The following is a 21,288-nucleotide window of genomic DNA, read 5'->3' as shown; positions in this document are numbered from 1 at the left end:
CCCTCCAAAGTGAGGGGACCAGGACAACTAGATAGAAAATAACTATAACCCCAGAATTAACCGTGTAACTATGACATTGTTCAGTCAGCCTTACAATTCTTTTCATGTCATTCTGGAACTATATCCTTTTTCTGTCCCCTCCTACATCAAAATACTCCTTTCCTTTAAACCACTGTCCGCAGTTAGCATGCTCATCTTCTTCAAGCTAATGCTTACAGGGTTATCTCAGAGTACTGTTGGCATTGGCGCTTAATTAGTGCTTAGAGTCAGGCACGTCATTTTCCCTGGTGGAAAAGCAGCCAGTGTTCTCACCACTGAGGCTCCCATGAATGACTCCTTACCTACATATGCTCAGGTAGAAGACTGGCATCAGCATTTTTCTATTCCTAAATTCAATATCAAGCAATGTTCTATTCTATGGAAGTATTTATACTACATGAGACACTAATATCTCTCATGCCCTCCTTGATCTTTTGAATCAAAATAACACTTTAAGGTAAGGTTACATCCACAGTTTCACAAAGGGGAATAAATTATCATATTTTCTACATCTCAAATACCCACACAGAAACCACAGGAAGGGATGATGTCAGAAGACAGACTGGCTACTGGAGGAAAACAGAGACAGGCAACGAAGATGAGGAGTGGAGCTAGTTAATCATCTCTTCAATTTTGCCTGCAAATACACAGAGCCCATAAAGCTGCTGAGTCATTGGGAATGGACAGCAAGAAAGGACAAAATGGGTGAGATTGATATTATTAGTTAACAAAGATTACTTGCAGGTCATATGTCTGAAAATATATATTTTAATAAAAAACTGTTGGGTAATGAGCCAAAGAGGTAGAGTTCAATAACAGTAAAGTTTAAAAAAGGAATTAATGTACCTGCTGTGATCAAGACCTGCGTAAGTCTAAACCATGCTTATAAGACTTATTGCTAATCCTTTGCATGAACTGAGCCTTCAAAATGAATGCATGAACATATATTTAAATGTTATATATTATCCATCAGCTTTTGCCAATAAAATTAGTATTTCAATGTCTTTACCTTGTGGATAAAGCACAGAGCGATCCTACTGCTACAACATATTTCGCAGGACCCCATCCGACGTATTCAAATGCTACTGGCAGAGGACTTTTCTCATCTAGTAGATAGTACGGCATCATGAGCGTCAGTGCAGCTGAAACCCCAAAATAGGCCGTGAAGCAGACCAGCAGGGACACCACAATTCCTATGGGTATGGCTTTCTGAGGATTCTTGACCTCTTCTCCTGAAAAAAGGAAGGAAAAACGCCCCACCAAAAATTCTTCATTTCCACCTTCAGCTTTAAAAAGTAGCATCAAATACAAATCGGTTGTTATTCTAAGCCATGGGAATTGTATTTGTAATAGAAGTTTTAAAAGTCTGTATAATAAAAAGCTTAGTGACACAAAACAAAACTCAATATTTTGTTGTCAGAAATAGCATTAAAGAATAGAGGTAAACCAAAGGACGTAAAATACATTCTATATTTAGAGTACTTGAAGACCATCATTTCTCTTTATTTACCTATGATTTAAAAGTTCAATGTACTCATATGATTCTATGGTTCCCTATTAGCCATATATAAGCCAGCCTTTAAGAAAGATACCTCATCTCAAAGAACTGTGAAAGTGAGCAGGTGATTAACATGATTTGGGCAGAAAAAATTGTCTACTAAGCACTTCCCAGCCTTAGAAAGCAACAATTAATTTCTTTAGAACAGAAATAAAATAAGTAAAATCTCCTCCTTCCTCCCAGAACAACAGCCACATTCAGGAATGAACTCAGACTCATTCTACATGGACTGAAGGAGGTTTAGGAGAAAGCAAAGGACAAACAGTAGACAGACTGTTATGTTGTTTGTGTGGGTTTTTTTTACAAAAATAGCATATGATACATGTATACTTATACAGCTATACACAGACATATAAATACTATACCAGTTGTTGCAATGCAATCAAATCCTACAAAAGCGTAAAAACAGGTTGCAGCACCAGCCAATGTTCCTGTGAAACCATATGGCATAAAGCCACCGCTCCCATACATACTTGTCACATTCTCATAGGATGAGCAATTCCTATGAAGAACAAAAACACAGCACAAAAAGAACTTATTTTTTTATTATTATTGGTAGGACAAACACGTGCATCCTCCTCCACCCTCCCTCTGGAAAAACATGTTAAAACACTCTTGTCAAGACAGAGTTCTGGTTTGCAAAACTGCATGAGAAGACATGTTCATGTCAGTGCTTGTAAAAAAAGACAAAAATAACAGTAAATGGAAGAATGCCCAAATCAAGTAACTATCATCTTACTTTGCAGTTTGCAGCAAGACATATTAAAACACTAACGGTACAGGTAACTCTTGCCGTCATATTCACATACTGCAGTAAATACTTGGCTTAAGGATGAGAAGCCAGTAACCTCTCAAATGGATACGGACAAGAGTATTGAAATAAGATGATTTTTTAAAGGAAACTACAAACAAGAAAATAAAAAACTATCTTTAACAGAATAAACAGTTTATCATTCCCAGCAACAGAGCTATTAGTTGATACATTACCTGCAATACCACAAAAGCAAGTATAACAGAAAATTGCTTGGAATATGAGCAAGTAAATTGATTTTTTTAAAAAATAATTACTCTGTTACTGCAGTGAGGTTTACGAGATATTCTTCACTTATTTTCCAGTTGTCAACATCTCCTTTCACAAAACCAGAAATCATAACGAAGAGTAGGACCAAGATGTTAATAGCAGTGAAAATTTTATTCACCCATGCAGATTCTTTTACTCCAAAGGATAAAAGACCTATAAAATAAAAATATTTTATAGACGTGAATAGTCCCTTAAACTAATAAAATGGCATTTTAAAGAAGATACACATGAAAGTACTGTGAATAATACGAAAAAAAAGCACTAGATTTTATACTTTCAAAAAGCTGTAGCACCAATTTACAAGACTCTTTGACAGCATGGCAATAGACAAAGGTTTTGGAAACCATAAAACAGGATGCTTCTTTAATTATATTCTCTAAGTATTTAAAATTATTTTAAGCAATTGTTACTTACTGCTTTTCTGAGATTCCAATTCATGCCTCTATTTTATGCAGTGGAGCAAAAATAGGTATAAGAATTCTATGCTTAGTGAAAACAGATTAGTAGAATCCATTCTGTACAGAACAATTACTCATTAGATTAATAAGATAATAAAAATTATTAGATTTATAATGTGATCTGTTCACTCTAAGTTTTTCGGGGCATATCAGCCATAGAGTGAGAGTCCCGTTTCCTAGCTCATTAATAAAACCTTTAACAGAAATGCACACCTCTTCATAAACACTGATTTGTAGAGATTCTAGAAAAAAAGTCTGATACAAAATACACATGCCTTAGGTTGCAGAGTAGTGCATTTAAACAATGTGAAAGTTATTCCATCAGGATCCTACTGTGTCATTAGATTTGTAACAGCCGTAAGTATACTAACAGTTTAATGGAAGAGCAGGCAGTGACCAGATTAGGAAAAATTAAATACAATGGGAAAGCCTCCACAGGTTCTTTGCACTCTAAGCGTTTCCACTAATATCACATACATACTTTGCCTCATTATTTAGAGATTAAGTCTGAAAATTTTAAGCCTCTCAACATAATGTCCAAAAAATGTCCAACTCTGCTAATGAGCCGTTTAGTATCTTATCATAGCGCACAAGTTATCATATGAGCTGCTCAAGTTTTCTTCAACAATGGCATTTTTATTGGAAATAGCTGTACGCTTTCTTTAGCTTAGTTTCTCTGAAGAAAGCAGTGTCTCAATCAGCCTGATGCAGTATGAAATATAGTATATGTACATTTTTTCTAAGTCCTCTCAGTAGGGAAGAAAAAAAAAACCAAAACAGATTTCTGTGGACTTTCCCTTGTGCTTAGCACATAACATTTTCCGTAAAACATCATCTGCTACTCCTATGATTCAGCTTTGTGCCGCTCAGAATCCAATTACTGTGTCACGCTCAGCCTACACAGCCCTGAGCCATCCCCACCGCCCCTCCTCTCAGCAGCCGTGAATTCTGCCCAGTTAATTCACTGGTGGTTCAGCTGCTTTCCACAGAGACCTGGAGAGGTAACTCGCAGCACAAGCACAAGAGAAGTGAAGAAGGAATGATGGTGAGGATGAAAAGACAGGACAGAAATGAAAACTCGGGAGCAGTGGAGAACCACAGGAGAAACTTTTCCTCTTCTATCAAGAATCTGTACTACTGATATTAGGAAGCAGCAATGGCAATGGAGAAAACAGATATAAAATGGCAGCATCTACACGATCATTTTATAGCTTGGTTTGTGGAGTGCTCTGCTTTTCAAAAGGTTGGGTTTTGAGTCCTTCCTTTGGAGAGGGTGAAAATGAGAGGTCCATTCCGGCTATACCGAATTCAGTCCCATCGCTCCTCAAGACATAAAGGTTTGCACTGGTCCTACAGGCAACTTCGAACCACACGCCTGGCAGGACGCTGGACTAAAGCTGGTCTAGTAAACTCCCAGATCTTCCTAAGTGCAGACACAGGGACCTCAGCACCAAATGGTAGTGCTGATAATTCACAAAGCATGTTCTGCTTGCAAGCATGAAATTCTTCTGAATCTCAAGGCATTTATTTTAAAAACTTCTACAAAATTAATGCATTTGAGTAATATTCTACAACTGAACAATTAACTTCCTCAAGATTCCACTCTACTTTTGCTACTTTCTTGTGGCTTACATTAGTGACAACCACCTCAAAAATTTTGGGTAAAATTTCTGGAAGTATGGGTGCTGAGAAAGCTTGGGAATACCTACACTGCAATGCGAGTCACAGTGCAGGAACATCCTAAATCTTTCAAATAATGTAGTTCTCAAACATTTTTCAAATGAGGATTTCAGCATCTTATGTATTTTCTGTTCACTCATTTCTTCCAGTAAAACAAACAAAACCAAAAGAGCAGAAGGAAAATATGAAGATACAACCACAGCCATAAATCAAGGCTTGCTACTGTAGGAGCTCATGTTTTTATGTACAGAGACCTAATAAAAGCTTAGGATGCACTGGCCGCTCATTCTGGTCTTAGGGGTTGAATGGAAATACTTCCCCAAGTAGCGAGTCCAAAAAAGCCCCTCATAACAGAACAAGAGAACAGAAGGTCATACCCATATAGCTTATCAGTTTGACCTTCCAGAGAAGAAAAGCTCCTGATGTTGTATGCTAAAGAGAGACCGAACACAATAAATATTTGAGATATGAGTAAGACCTCTACTGAATACTGAAATACTTGTAGTACTGGCTGAAAACAAACTATACACTTTAAAATACACATACTGCTTCCTTCTCTCCTGGTGGCAGTAAGAATGTTTCCTTGGAGAAAGTAATTGTTAAATGCAAACATACAAATAAGTTGCAGTATTTTGGGGCTTCCCAATCCCTCAAAAAGCTGGTGTCAATTTTTGTAATTTAGAAACACGATACATGAATAAAGATGTAAAAGAAACAGAACTGAGTGGAGCAGCCATGAAAGGCTTTACTCAGGTTTCAAACTGGTCTGTTGGGCCATGCCAGTAGCTTGGAGTGCCCTTTAGCTCAAACAAGTTCTAGCTAGACAATTCTTCTGAAGACTTAGAAAGGGTAAAGTTATTTTATACTGAATAAGTTAACAATTTAGAGAGAAAAAAACCCTTACCAATACCCACAATATGTGATTTAAGGAGAGCACATCACATTAAGTTTAACCTCAAGGCCCCTCTGAAAGCATTCACCAGCAGTAAAGCCATAAAAACCACACAAAACTGTTAATTTTCATGTTATCATCAATCTGTATCATGCGTTTTATGACAAAGTACTGACAATTGATTATTTCATCTCTCATCGTCAAAAAACAGAAGGTGGTACACATGAAAATCACATTGTATAAATTTAATTCACAAAGTCATTGTGTCAATACACATGCACATATAAATATCTCGGACATTATAAACGTATTTCTGATAAAACACAAACTACAGTTTAGCATTTTTGTCTGTGAGAAACACTCTGACATAACAACCACCATAAATGAAGCCACATATGTGTCTTACCTGATAAAAGCAGTATAAGGAATACAGCAAAGAAGTCAGGATACTCTGCTAGCCCAGAGTAATTCATTTTGAAGTAGGTTCTGAAGAAATGACCAATCTGTTTTCCAAGAAGTTCGTCAAAGGTGCCACTCCAGGCTCTTGCTACGCTTGATGTACCTTCATAAAAGACACGTATGTTTAGAGCTTGGCGTACATACAAGAATACAGTTACTTGTACTGAAAAGGAAATAAAACTAAGCATGTTGCTACTTGCATTTTAAAAAGCAGAGCTTGTGTTAAAACAGTGATGTATTATTTTTTCTGCCAAGGGATTTTAACATTTTAGAATTTTTCTACATAGTTAAATGATAACATATTATTCTACAACTAAAATACACAAATTTGTACCTCATTTATTCCCAAAATATTGCAGAAATTATTTCTGTATCATTTATATTTGTTGTCATTCTGGAATACACTTATTTCTAAAGTTACAATATGGTGTATGTTAAACAATACAAAGCAATGTAAGAAAGCAGTTTTAAGAAAGAACATGAAAGAAAGTTTGTTCACCTGGAAGTAAAGCAAAAAAAATCACTAGGAAGATGTATATGGCTGGAGGCAGTACTTAAGACTAATACTCTCCCTTATTTTTACCATCATGAAATACACTTCAATACAATATTCAGGCATATTGATTTTGTAGTGATTTGGGCAACAGTCCTGTAGTGAGGTATACATATAGAGCTAGGTGCGCTTATACACAATATAATGGATGCTTGGAACACGTACATCTGGAAGAAAATGTTTTGAATCAAAAAACGTTGTCTCTGCTAAAGCAATGAAATTGCTATTTCAACATCTTCCATAAAAGCATTGATTTTATTCAGATCTGATCAACTTTGTATTTTATGGGATTACATGATAGGACACCATTTAATTAGCATGAGGTTATAGTAACAAGTTAGTTAGTATCTCACAAAATGAGAAACGATAGTGATGAGGTCCCTGTAAATGTCCTTGCGGTGTATATTCAGAAATACATATGCTTATTGATGTTACTGAAATTATTCTTGCTGACCAAAGGCAGCAAAAAAGTTCTGTTTATTCTTGTGCACCACGGAATTGTCTGACACTATTTTCATACAAGGTATGCACTTCATGTTGCTGAAGACACACTGTTTACAAAAGCTTCTTGGAAAAAAACTGTTTGCAATGGTGATGCACAAGAGGAAATAACCTAATCCAATTACCTTGGTTATTTGATCCCAGCAGGAGTAAAAAGCAATAGTAGCTAAGTACAGAGACAGAATAGAAAGACAGACCCAAATCTGTATGATATGTCTGTCTTGAGACCTGTGTTGTTTCTTAATCTTACCTATAACATAGGATAAAATGAGATTCCAACCAGTGATAAAAGCCCAGAGTTCACCGACAGTTACATAAGTATACAAATAGGCAGAACCAGTCTTGGGGACGCGAGCACCAAACTCGGCATAGCAGAGACCCGCCATCACAGATGCCAGTGCAGCAATGAGGAAAGAAACAACGATGCTGGGTCCAGAATCGGATTTGGCTACTTCTCCAGCAAGGACATAAACACCAGCACCAAGGGTACTTCCTACTCCCAGGGCGATAAGGTCCACCGTCGACAAGCATCGGCACAACTTGGAGTCCTCAAGGCTTTCACCACTGACGTTCTTCTTCCGCACCAGACACCGAACAAAGGACAAAGCTGGTCCGCAGGGCAACATGGTGAATGTAGAGCTCTGAAATAAAAGAAATTATTACAGTACATAAAAGGTAGCATAGACGCTGGTGAAAAACAAAGAAAAAACTTATTTGCATGAAGAACTTTAATCACACCTACTAATTAATGTATTTACACCCTTCTGCGACATTAAATGAGCTGGCACATACTTTTTACCCAGGAAGAAATTAGGAATTCAGTATCCCTAATTTTATATTTAGCACTTGTTTCCCCAGGGAAAGATATCCATTATCATTAGGTTTACTACACCGCTGTAAAAAAGAAGAAATTGTTTCTCTTTATCTGCTAATGGCCACTTCTTAACCATTTGTAAACCAGAACCAGAACAGATGTCTATTATCTCATATGTACCATAAGGACTTTTAAGATAAGGACCAGCACCAACATAAATAAGGGTGATAGCTGCAGGTCCAAAGCATTTGCTTGGGAGGCAGGACATGGGCATGCCATAGAAAATAATATCTCAAAGAGGCATCATTAATGTACAAGTTCTGTCTTTAAATATTTGTTTGAATTGTACTGTTGGTGACTAAGAGTTTGGTAAGAATTAAGTGATACCATCTGCCATCTCCCCAAACTGATGTTTGTCTTTGCAACCCATGTCATAAATTTGTATACTCTGATCATGATTTGCTAAATGAAATCCTCCTGGGACCTGAGAATCTCTTTCATTTAGACGGAAGATATTCTTCTGGTAGATTCCTCCCCAGTCTGTATCAGTTTCCTGGACTAGCAAAGAGCATTTCTACTCACAGTAGTTCAATCCCCTAACAGCAATGACTTTGCATCAAGAGGGAAAGCTGGCTTAGCAGTATTTGATCCTAGAACAAAGAGAGACTGCTTGAAAGAAATCCCCTTGGGTATGAAAAGGAGATCTCTGTGCAGATACATTTTCTCCCTACTCCTCTAATAGCTCCCCAAGTACACTCAGGCATGCCATTTCTGTCTTCAAAGAGCATTCTTAAAAAAAAGGTTTCCATTCCCTTTCAAAGAAAGGGAAGTTGATAAAGGATGGTGAATGGAACTGAATAGCTCTGGGCAGTGATGCTTAATGCCCATTAGAAAGGTGAGGGCTGCCCCAGGACAGTGGAAGGAGGCAAGACAGGCAGGTTTCCAAAGCTCTGCTGCAGTTAGGCAGTCCTTTCAGCCAGGCTCCCAGAGAGAAGTATCTGCCCCTGGTATCCAGACTCGACCCCACTGAGATTTCACACATCAGCTTCAGAACTAAGATGATGTGCATGTCAGCAGACAGGAGAGATCCATAACCTCTTCTGAGGGGAATCAACATCGAGCTGTCCAGGCAAAATCCCCTGCTGTGGCTCCTGAACTCTTCAGTAAGAGCAGCCTTTCTTTGGGCCTGAGGCTGAGGCACTCCACTTCCCCAAGCCAGGTTTGTCTATCTTGGCCTGCACTTTGACAAGTATTCCCAAGGCCACTCTTTTTATTTCCGTAATGACACTTCTGGAACTGTAGCAATCACTTAGAGTGCTATATTAATGTACTCATTAGGCTGACTCTTACACGTCCAGCAGGTTTTGAATGTCTCCAGAATTGGAGACTCCACCACCTCTCTGGGAAGCCTGTTCCAGTGCTTTAGCCTTTAAAAACTGGAGCACAACCAGAGACAAGGTATAAGACACAAACTTTGTGTCTGTAGAGAAAAAAAATAAATTCTCATATGCATGAGAAACATATCTTTTTAGGTATATCCCTCCTAACATAGACTTGATGAACACGCATCCTTTTACGACAGCGATTGCAATCCAGACGTGTTATGCTGCTTCCTATACTTACTATGCACATATGCATAAGAAACAATGAACACTGCTCTTAACTTCTGTTGCTGTGTAGCAAGTGCAGGGCACCATCTCACAGATGGCCCCCTTTCAGATTTGGCCGAGACATCCCAAGAGGCCGGTACTCATCCCTTCATATTCGATAGGAAGGTGCAGCAGGAAGAACTGATAAGCTTATGAGGATATTTGGCCTCCACACAGGACCAAATGACATCAGTAAGTGGTGACACAGTGCCTTCAGAAATCACTGACAAGTGTAACCTTTCTCATATCCTTTAATGCGTTGCCCACCACATGAGAACAACCTGTGCGGACGCGTGCTGACTCACAAGCAGTTTATCATAACGCTGTGGCCGAGTACTCAAACACTAACCTACTGACGCAAAGAAGGTAACAGCTGGGTGTGCCTTTTGGTGGCAGCATTGTCCTAGATAAGCTTACACTGACTGCAACCACACGCTCTTAAAAAGGGTCTTATTCCTGCGCCAACATGATTGAGCAAATCTCATGCTTTCCTTTTCTGTTGATCTTTAGGACAGAGAGGATCATGAAGTAGGGTAAGCGAACACGGAAAAAAAATGATTTCTCCTTCTTTTTGACCAGCAGGTCTCAGTATTTGCCTATTTGCTCCTTTTTACTTCCTCCTTTCCCCGCTGCAGTCTAAGCCTGCCTCATCCTAGCGGACCACTGTGGCCTCTGCTGCCATGAGCCCCACCAGCACTGGCCCGGGCCCCTGCTGAAGGTCCTGTGCAGCTGATGAGCGCTGGCTCTTCTCTGAGCCTCCCTGGGCAGGCACACATGACAGCTTGGGAAATGGGGTTTTTGGTAATATATCAGGCAATCTGTCAAGAAGGAAGTGAGCTCTCTTAATGCACTGCTGCTGGTAGAGCCCACAGTGCTTCTGGAGGCATCTCTGAGGCACCTGTCCCACATTTCTTAGAGCAGACTTGGATACAATAGCATTGGGCACGTAGCCTGAAAGGGCAGTCAGCCAGGGTGGGCTGAGTTGTTCGTGCAGTCTAAAGAGAATAAAGATTGAGTCCTGCGCTTATACAGAGTTTAAGCATAGCAAATTAGTGATAAGAAACCAAAACGGAAAATGCCCTTGCACTTACCAATGGTGTGCAGTTATTTCTAACTAAGGTGAGGAGCAGACCCAACCTGTTGCTTCTCCCATGCATTCAAACGTGTAGGCTCCACTTCGGTGAAGTCTACTTTACAGAGACATTTGTCACACGCAAACACCTGTGAAGTCCATTTGTCACTGACCTTGGCACGGTCCTTTTGCTGTGTACAACTGAGGTGGCAGCTCTCTGGCTCTGCCTGCGCCGGGTCACTGCACTTCTGAAGTCTCTTTTGGACTAAGTTTTTCTTTAGCTACAGAGTTACTTTATAACACGGAATACGTCTCAAACAGTCCTCTGAAAAAGGGAAGCCCCGGTTCAACTGCCTTAGACTTTAGGACCAATGTTCAGCTCGTATTCAAGTCTCCTCCTTCCTTGAACACATTCCTAGAAAGAATTGCAATGCCGTCCACATTGTAGTTTACAGTTTTACCCCTTCAAACGCATGCAACAAAGAGACAGGCAGGACAGGAGGACTTTGGCTAGACAGGAAAGGACTTGGACAGATCTATCTAACAGTGGGAAAAAACCCCAAAAGCTGCCTCATGTCTGATGGACATTCACTGTGTTTGTCAGAGTACCTGAACAAGAACAGATATCTTTCCAATCCCTTTTTATCTTTATTGTCTTGCTTTTTTTCTCTACAGTAGCTGCTGATGGACCCGTCTTAATCGCAGTCTTTCCTGGCCAGTTGTTAACCAGATAATTTCCTGCTTGACCACCACGCACCTGAATGCTAACCCAAGAAGATGAATTCAGCCTTATAATTCATAGCAGCTCTTCCACTCAGATGGGAACATTTAATAGTCGTCTACTGTTATCCCTCTTCTAGCAGGAAAAGTTTGGTGTCAAAAAAACTTGTAACTACAAACACAATGCAAGGGACAAAGTCTCCATCTGCAAAGTCTGCATTCATCTTTAAAATTGTTTTGGCTGCTTCACAGTCGTGTAATATCTACCATTTTTGCAAAGTGTTTTCCATGTAAGAATAACCTAACAGCCTCCTACCCCAAAACAAAACCACAAACAATAGGTGGATACCGGAACAAAAAAGTAACGTATCATGTATCATCACACACACCCATTAAAATAACATTTTAATTTAATTACGTGTAATATGTGGTTTACATTAGTACACATCAAACCCAAGCTGCAGGTGGGAACACCCAAAGTTTTGCTGCAGTTTCCATTCAACTTGTCCTACAAAATTTTCCGTTAAAAGCTCTAATAAAAAAGATAAGAATCTCATACGGAAAGCAACTGTTATAAAGCAATATAAAACCTTGGAAAGTTTTAATATTGTTATTGAGGTGTATGTTTAAAGATTCCTGAAGAAAAGTAACTTAAAGATACTTGATATAAACTATTTTGTTGAGTTAATATGATATACTATAAGTATATATTTATATACTATAAATTTTAGGTGCAGTAGTTTAACTTTTTACATAGCATACAAATTAGTGAGAAAATACTCCAATAAGTTTGTAATGTACTGAAAATGGGAAAATATAAATATATACTGATTGTATACAGATTAATTTAAAGTCTTCCTTCACCCTCATTTTCCTGAAAAAAAAACTGTAAAAGTTTATATTTTATATTTTCCATCTTTAGATTGTATGCAAAAAATTTTGTTTGCTCTTAAGTACATTTAGTCGTATTCAAAACTGCAGTATTTCATTGATTAGATCTAGTGCAATAATACATGAAAGTAGAAGAATTCAGGGGTGAAACAAAACTAGGTACAGTCTGTGATTTGTGTGTGTGTGTACGCAGAGGCACAGACAATACATGATTTTACTGCAAGCATCCTAAAAGTTGATGTTGTGCCCAAGACCTTCACAAAACTCCTAATGTCTTGGAATATTCAAAGTAGTGTATTTAAATAATACTTAAAAGCCCTAAAATTGGAAAGCAGCACCCGTAACAGAAGTCTAACATATATAAAATGGAGAAGGAAAGCTTTATCATCCAAAAGCAGAAACACCTCCCAGTCAGACTGGGAAGAAAACCATAAATTGCATCTTTTATATATTAACACTGTAATTTGCACTTTGTCAGAGACACAATAATGCTGTAAGTGTAAACTAAATGTAATACCACATACCGCAGCTCTTGCTGCTCAAAAAGCACATATGTTAAAGGCAAAGGTTCCTATGATAAGCTACGTTGCTTTCAGGTTACTCCTTTCAGCAGGAAAATTCATTACAAACCTGATTCAGAGCAACTTCTGCTGGGCAAACTTCTGCTCCTCTTACCCAGTCCCGAACTTCTGCCGTCTGAAACCGAAGAGTAATGACTGATTTTATTAAAATCTTTTTGAAGCCAGCTGTAGGTGGTGTGAGAACTGCTGGTGCTGAGGGGTGGAGGCTTGGCAGCCCGGGTGATTGGAGGGCTGCGAGCCGGACAGCTATTTGCCCAGCTAAGGCGGGGAGGGAGAGAGAGAAGGTCTTGCTGCTGTTCAGATAAATCATATCCGCTCTCTTCACGACATAAAAGCCAACTGGAATGCTGCTCTCTACATTTAAATGCACCTACATGCTTGCATATAAAACGCACGCTGTTTTGAGGGTACCCACCACACACACACACACACGCCCCTGGCCCCAGGGACTCCTTTTACACATCCTGAAGGAAAAGCAAAAATGTGGATGTCAAACTGGATGTCCCACTGTGAAAACACAGTCTTGCCAGCTTGTTTCACATTCGCTCCCCTGGTAAAAAATAAACTGTCTTTGAAGCATATTGAAGGATACTTTGCAACACTTTGATAACTAATTCCAATACTGTAGCATAAAAACCACTTTTGCTGAGTAAATTTTAGAATATAAATAATTTGAAAAGTATTGCCGTGTCTAGAAAAAACACAGAAGAGAGCATATTTACAGAGTCTGGTTAGAGCCCATTCTGCTGAACTGGGGTAGATGCACTGTGTATCTTGTTCTCCTTTATATGGCTTGAAACGTAAAAATGCTGAGGACTGGAATTAGAACAGTCCAAATATTCCTGTGACACAACCAATAAATAACCCTCAGTTTCTTAAAAATTAGCTTCTAGAATAAACCAAACCCCAATGGATAATATACAGCTGTATTTTTATTATTTCCAATGGCAGACAACCCCACCCCAAACATGTAGTAGCATTTCCAGTCAACATTATTCACGGCGTATTGTTTCCCTTAAAACACTTGTGTTTCAATATCTCTCTTTTTTTGTTCAGAGAACACTGAAAATATGACTCTTGCTGGGAAAAGCCCTATGCTTTTCATCATTAAAAAGTCTTTCCTAAGAAAACATGGAGAAAAACACATGCAGTGTGGCAGCCCCCAGCAACTGACCTCAGCTTTTAGTTTTCCCTGAGTGCAAATTCTGCCAGTGCCGGAGGAGGAGAGAAGGTTCCTCTGGCTTCCCCCATCAAAAGTCTTGCTTCCTGTGGCCACACGCAAGGGATGAAGACAACTTTTCCTCAGCTCTCCCAGTTCCAAGGAGAAATACCTCCAAGAAGAGTGAGCTCCATGGGGGTGGGCCACGAGTCTTACATTACCCAAGGCTATTCTTTCCTTTAAGTGCAAAAAGGTGTAAAGAGAAAAGGTCTTGTTCATTGAAGGTCTAAGGATAACAACACTCACTCTTCCCCTCATGCTGACCTCATCCTTGTTAAATACAAACTTTATCTCTATACCTGCTCAGAAGACAGGAACAAGAAGTTATGCTAGAGGTGCAAGCTGCTAAACAGGTTGGGTTTCTTGTGTGGAAATATATGGAAATTACCTTTAAGGAGCATCATTCTCAACCATGACAACATCTAGGCATTTTTTCCCAAACCATCACTCTCTGCCAGGTCCGTGAATGACTTGAGAATTACTTGTGCGGATTTTAGTTAACATCCTCAAGACCAGTTCTGAATCATTTCCAGCCATGTAGATCCACTAGGAATTGTTGCTAATGCATAAATTAAGTGATTTATTGCTTAATCATGGAAAACATCTCTTCCAATTTAAAAGCAAAGTAGAAGCTGTAATTGTTTCACCATCTGCTGGATACAGAGACTCTGTTTCTACTTGAGTTCTAAATGCTAGCCTTCTTCAGGCGTACCTTCCCCACAGTTTCAGGGAAGCATATGCCCACAGAAGAGCTGAGCGTGCGGCCAGCCTGGCGCTGGTGCTGTGCTTCAATCACTTTCTGGTAGACTCCTGCCAGGTTAATGATGATGCACTGTACTGGGCTGATCTATGAATTGCTGTCACTCCTGCAGCTGGAACCACTATCCGGGGTATCACCATATGTAAATAATTCCCAAGGGGGCTTTATTAATTATTAATAAAGACAGTTCAGGAAGGTGAAGCAAAAAAAAGAACGCAAACAAACCCATACAAAAAACAACCACCCAAAAAAAACCCAAACAAAGAAAAGCAAACCCTGACAACTACTGTCAACGAGTTTCTAAATGTAGTGCAGAACTGAAGACTATGCAGGCCATATGGATGCGGTCATAGCAGGAGAACAGGCCCAAATTTAAACAGAGGAGTTGGAATTCTCTATTTCTGAGAAGGTAGAACAAGCTTAAGAAAGCAGTTTATTTTCAAATTTGCATTTTTGTAAACATTAATTCCCTACAATCTAAAAAACACCTATGAAGTATTTTATGGACATTTTATATACATGCATTGCTTTCATTTGTATGTACACACGTTTCAAAACCTTTTGCGCTGTGCTGAATTAACAGAGCCATCCAGGACATGTTGTCATATTCACAGAGCAAGACAAACAATTCTGGGTAATAAATACACAAACCTGGTCAGACTGAAGCCAAGAGCAAAACGGCAAATTATATCCTTGGGGTCAGGATTTGATTCAAACTAAGGACTTTGAATTAGGAAACAGGAAGAAGTAGACAGTAACAACAGAATGGGCTAACCCTTCCTCTGCCAAAAATGCACATCCACAACACAAGGATTGTTCACATTTTCCCACAACAAATATATCTTTTTCGCTACCCACTGCAACGTCTAGCACTCTTTCAATTTATTCAATGCACAATTGAGAAGAAAAAATATCTATTTTCTTCTTATTTCACAGTAGAATGCCATTGCTACTTCTTACATGGATTTACTCCCCAAACAGAATAGAAACGTATCCACACAAGTCATTTATCTAGTTTAAGTTGGATTGCACGTGCCATAATACAAACAATGGCAATATTTAAACTACTTTATCTAATTTACAACATAAAACAATTCAGTGCTGGATCATTTTATCTAGAAGCTTTTGCTTCTAGAGTTTGCAAAAATCTACTTCTAGTACATCTCACTGAAAACTGGAAAATGACCACAGTTATTTATTCATCCATGTAACCACAGCATCTCCAAAACTTTCTTTGGTACCATTTCCAACTCTGAGGCACCAGCTCCTCTGGGATTGCCTTTTCAGAGGTGGATCTTCCTTTTATGGAAAATGCCAGAAGCAAGATTACAGTAAGTCCGATTTAGTAATAACCACATCTCTCTCTGTTTTCTGCCTCTCTTCATTTTTATTCTTGACCTTATTATGGTACAAATTTGTTACAGGCACTAAAAGTTCGACTCCTTCAAGGGCTGTATAAATCGGTTCAAAATTTCATCCTCATTCTTCAAATTAACAGTAGAAACCCTTCTGACATCCATAGGGCTGGAAAGATACTTGCAAATGGACTTTCTGGTTGCTTGGGAGCTGTCACCCGACTGTGATAGCAATTCATCCCTGGAAACACTGGTAAATTTATGCATCATCACAAAGACAGATAGGAGCTGCACTGCTGCCGCTCATTTGACTTTCCAAAAACTTAATCCTGGGACCAGGAGCACACAGCTACGCTGCTGAAGGCATTCAAACCCAGAACCATCCCTGGCTCCAGGCCAAGAGGCAGGGAGGACACTGGCGGGTGAACTAAAAGAGCTCGCATCTGTCCCGCCTAGATCTAGAGCACTGTGGGGTAGATCAGTATGTCCATTTGGTTCAGAGGTCCAATGGACATTCAGACATAATTTTTTGTGTGTTTTCAGTCATGCACACTCGAAACTACAAGAAGACCACGTTGACACCCAGCGGAGTGGTGTTTTCATAGATTCAGCCAAAAGGTGTATTTGTGTGCCGCGGGGCAGCATCAGAGAGGTGTTCATGAAGGTACAGGGTCTGGTGGACCAGCGTCGGATGCCAGATCTGAGGCACTTTGCACAAGACTGAGGACACAGAGTGCTGTGCTGTCTGGAGGAAGCTACCTGCAATAGCATATCCAGCTTCTCTCTTGGAGGAAATTCTTGTTTCTCTCCAGAAAAGAGCTGTGGTATGTCCGCTTAGTGTACTCCATCTTGGCTCCCAGTTTGTTTCCAACTGTGTTTCGATCAGCAACATTAACTTTATAGCTTAGGTTCTGGCTTTAGAGACTTCTTTTCTGCTCCTTAGCAACTATATCTCACACTTGGATTAATCTAAAGTGCCTCATCCAACAGTTCTCTGACTTGCAAACCCCAAGGACTTTCGCAGCACATTCTTTCTGTAAAGAAGTTGATCAGAAATTCTCTTCTTGCCATGAAACAGCTGACCACATTAGAAGGAATGAATTGAAAGAGGAATCTGCTTTATTTATTTTATTTTCCTATAGAAGGCTCCTTTAAGGCTTTCTCGTATAGTGTCAAGAGAATATGAACATATTTTCATAGAGTTATGCAGAAATTTATGCTCAGGGAATTTTAAATTTAAAAGAAAAAAATCCCCATTAATTTGTGAAACTCTTGCACGAACTGAAACAAAATACTGCAGAAGGCCCAATGACAAACTGATTAAAAGTGGCTCTGCTGTTGGCTCTGACTTGTCTCCCAGATACAGTCTCGCAGCTACGGGCCAAAAAGCTGTGGATTTTTACGTAACGAAAGGCGCTAACTTTGCTGAAGCATATCCACGGGCTTGCCCATATAACTACCCGTACCACACAGAAGTTAAACATGAACAAATGTGCTTGCAGGACCGGGGCCTTAGTCAACCATTGCAGTCCCTCGATGGTGCTCTGCACAGCATGTGCTGCTTTTGCCTCGGAAAGCGGGACTTTGCAGCCAACTGTAACAAGCATAACTTTTGACACACACAAGAAAAAAAACCCACAACACGGTCTGTCCAGTTCCTGCAACTCTGATGGGATTTGAGAAGATGTACTGGTATTCATAAAAGGATTCATCAGGTGCCAGCAAGAATCTTTTCTATGTCAAGATAAGTAAAGTAATTAGAATTTTAGTGGTTCTGAGATGTGGTTCTGAGAATAAAAATCCAGGTTACCACAAAAAAATATAATTAATACAATCTATGTGCTAATCTACATAAGATGATCATAAACATGTAAGAGAGAGAAAGAATCTTTATAAAGCTCAACAGTAATGTAGGCTATCTCTAAAATGTTATGACAGGCTCATTTCTGAAGAGCATAAATTACAATCAACACTTTTTAAAGGGCTTCCTATTTATTAAAATATAAATATATTTATTTTAGATTGCTTCTCATGGTTCAAGCAGATTGCTGAAACTAGTTCCTACAGAATGTTGCACAGATTAAAATGAAATTATCACTTACCAAGTCGCTCGACTTTTCTTTAATAATTTCTTTCACTTTGTACTTAGAGAGAAAAATACCTCAAATCCTGATCTTCTGTAAGAGAAATGTAATACATCGTATTAAAAATAATCATATACTCATAGACTAATACAGGCATGAAGAATAAATCTGCTAACCTGCATTTCATCTGTAATAAGAGGAAGAGCTACATTGGCACAAATTCCTACTAGTTATTTTGACCCAGGAATGAGTCATTTAACCTAATATTAAGCATGTCCCAAGCAGCTACGAGCTATCATTTGTTGAATTCCAAGTGTTCCCAAGGGTCTAAAGAAAATGTTTGTAGTGCTGACTCATAGTGCTGTCCCCAAGCCTAAAATCAGAGTTTTGGAGAAGCCTTGGAGAAGGAACGTAACTATTTAAAGCCATACTTTCTATAAAAAAAAAAATCCACACATACTTTTTTGGCCTAAATCCACACCTTGAATACAGAATAAATATAAATAGTAAATTTTGACAGAAAGGTTTGTAATGTATACAAAGAAGAGACAAGAAAATCAAAGTTAAAACTAACACTTGATCTGTAATTGAAAATAAAGTGCAATGCCACATCTTGCCAAGAATGAAACAGTCTTGCATCTCCCCAGGGACCTGGGAAAGGAGCATCAGATGCGGCTCCACGCTGCAGCTTGGGAAGGAGCATGAGGAAGGCACCACAGGCTAGTCGAGCTGTGAGCGCACTCCTTCATCAGAGGCATGAAACGGTCTTTCAATAAAACCACGGAAAAAGATCTACCAGAAAACAAAATGTTAAGGCATTGTGCAGTTTTCAAGGTGTAAGCTATTGGATAACAACTTATTTTGCTTTTCCGTAAGGCTGATGGAACTCACAACATCTCAAACTGAAGCAAACTTAAAAAAACAAGAAGTATTTTATTTCTGACAACAGTCCATATTTGAGACAAATGTGTGATAACATACTACTGGCCATGTATATTTGCTTCTAATGGCAACTTAGGTAGCTAATTAGGCACATTTCATAGTAGTTATCCTTGCTTATGTAAATGTGACTGAGATGTTAAAATAGTACTTAAATCTCAAAACTTTAAAAAAACCAAACCTTACCAAGCTTTTTACCCCAATAATGGGGCACTAAATTATTTATTATTAAGAGTTATGTCATTATTTACAAAGATAGTACCTTTTTAGTTGTTTTGAATGTGTTTTCTTTATAATTGGTTTAAGGTTACCTTGTTCTAGTTATTACTTTCTTCACTACCTGAATTAACCAATTGAAAATTTATTTCCTTGTCCTATAATTTAAGACTGTCATTCTTCAACTTACTCTTCCCCCACTCCCTGCCAAATAATCTCTTTTCTCAGTTTACTTGGATTTTTTTATTGTTGCAGGAATATTTGTGAGAGGGGTTTGATGTCTTTTTGGTTTTGTTTTTGTTTGTTTAAGAATCCTTTAATTGGAAAGGCTAAAAGTGTTATCTTTTCCTGTATCGAAAAAGGGAAATCTTTCCAGTTACCATCTTTAATGAACATTCGGTTTTCCTATCAGAAACAATTTTGTCTGGAAAATTTCTATTAACTCCATTTCTACTTCATTCCTGAGGTATGTCATTAACAATCATTTTCCATGCTGGAAAATGCCTGCAAAAATGATATGAAGGTTGCTGTTTTTATTTACTCTTTTTTAAGCTGTTTTTAATCAGTAACAGGGCTTTACCTCTCACCCCATGGTTACTAAGTTTCCATGACAGCCTCTTGTGTAAGACCTAAGCAAAAGCCTCTTACAAGCTTACATCAGATCAATTCCATCTATTCTGTCCTCTTCAAAACCAGACAAAATAAAAAAAAAATAATAATAATAAAAAAACCTGACAAAGTAGTAGAAAAGTATTTACAAATACAATCCTGGAATATTTTTTTTTTCTGTGCTAATAGGAAGATACGAGTAATGACTTCAGGATTAAAATGAAACACCAAGCCTTTCCCTGCTGAAAACTGCATTGCTTTGCACAAAATTGGTGATTCTCTAAAAGAGATTTAGTCACTGATTTTAAAGTAGAAATCATGAGAGCCCTTTCACATGCCTAAACTCCTGAGGTAGCTTCTAAAATTTCTATAAAGTCTATATATTTTTGGAATGTCTTTGACTGTCTGCTCCTGTGTGCTTACACAGGGGAACCACAACAGCTCAACAGCCCAAAAAGTAGCCTAATTTCATGGCGGAAGAATGGAAATTAAGCAAAGAACTAATGATTCACCTCATTTCTCCCCTCCATTCCCAGCCTCAGCTGGCTGGTTTGACGGCAGAAGTGATAACAGCATGAGGGATTCTTGCTCTGCTGAGGTTGCCCAGTCCCATCCCTAGGTCACAGCACCTCTTGGCCCATTTGACCAGTGCACCATACACTAATAGGCTACAGCTGGTCTTTTTGTTTAAAAAAAACCCAGTGCAATTAATTTTCTGTATCGATTTATTGAAAATTTTTTACAATAACTCAATTTCCTATAAAAAAGTGGACTTTTCTCTTTTTTTCTATGGGGGCCAGGGAAGGAAGAACAGAGGGTGGAGGAGAGAGAAAGGATGAATGCATCTAATTTAAGACTAAAAGAAATCATGGATGATACTGGAAATAGCTTCGCTTACGGAAGTGTCATGGAGCTTCTATTACATATTTTACTTGTTTCTATATGACTTTTTATGGCACATGAAAAAGATGCCATCTTAAAGGGATTACAAAAAAAAAAGAACTAAGTCACCTAATCAAGGTGTCACAACTTTCTCAGAATGGAACTTCTAAAATGAAGTATGTATTAATTATCTGACAATTATAACAGTTTTTAAAAGCAAAGTTTGCTTTCTCTTGCTTACAGAAATACAAGAATTAGATTCACACATAGTTTATG

General features: G+C 38.7%; 1 protein-coding gene across 4 annotated transcripts in view; it reads right to left on the bottom strand.

Annotated features, from left to right (window-relative positions):
• SLC7A2 (solute carrier family 7 member 2) overlaps window positions 1–21,288 on the bottom strand; it is a 62,186-nt gene that overhangs the window by 14,507 nt on the left and 26,391 nt on the right. For 2 of the 4 annotated variants that reach the window (XM_063336415.1, XM_063336418.1), the window contains exons 1-6: window positions 12,998–13,133; window positions 7,472–7,862; window positions 6,115–6,270; window positions 2,666–2,831; window positions 1,963–2,099; window positions 1,049–1,271 (exon numbers count right to left, since the gene is read on the bottom strand). In XM_063336415.1, coding sequence (XP_063192485.1) covers window positions 1,049–1,271; window positions 1,963–2,099; window positions 2,666–2,831; window positions 6,115–6,270; window positions 7,472–7,847 — 1,058 coding nt within the window. In that variant the 5' untranslated portion in view covers window positions 7,848–7,862; window positions 12,998–13,133. Of the gene's footprint in view, window positions 1–1,048; window positions 1,272–1,962; window positions 2,100–2,665; window positions 2,832–6,114; window positions 6,271–7,471; window positions 7,863–10,929; window positions 11,099–12,997; window positions 13,134–21,288 lie in introns of those variants that run through there. The other 2 variants (XM_063336416.1, XM_063336417.1) reach the window with 2 other exon arrangements.

The sequence above is a fragment of the Chroicocephalus ridibundus genome, chromosome 5, assembly GCF_963924245.1.
Source record: "Chroicocephalus ridibundus chromosome 5, bChrRid1.1, whole genome shotgun sequence".
Lineage (NCBI taxonomy): Eukaryota > Metazoa > Chordata > Aves > Charadriiformes > Laridae > Chroicocephalus > Chroicocephalus ridibundus.
Note: the sequence above shows the minus strand (reverse complement) of the source record. Positions and strands in the feature narration are given on the sequence as shown.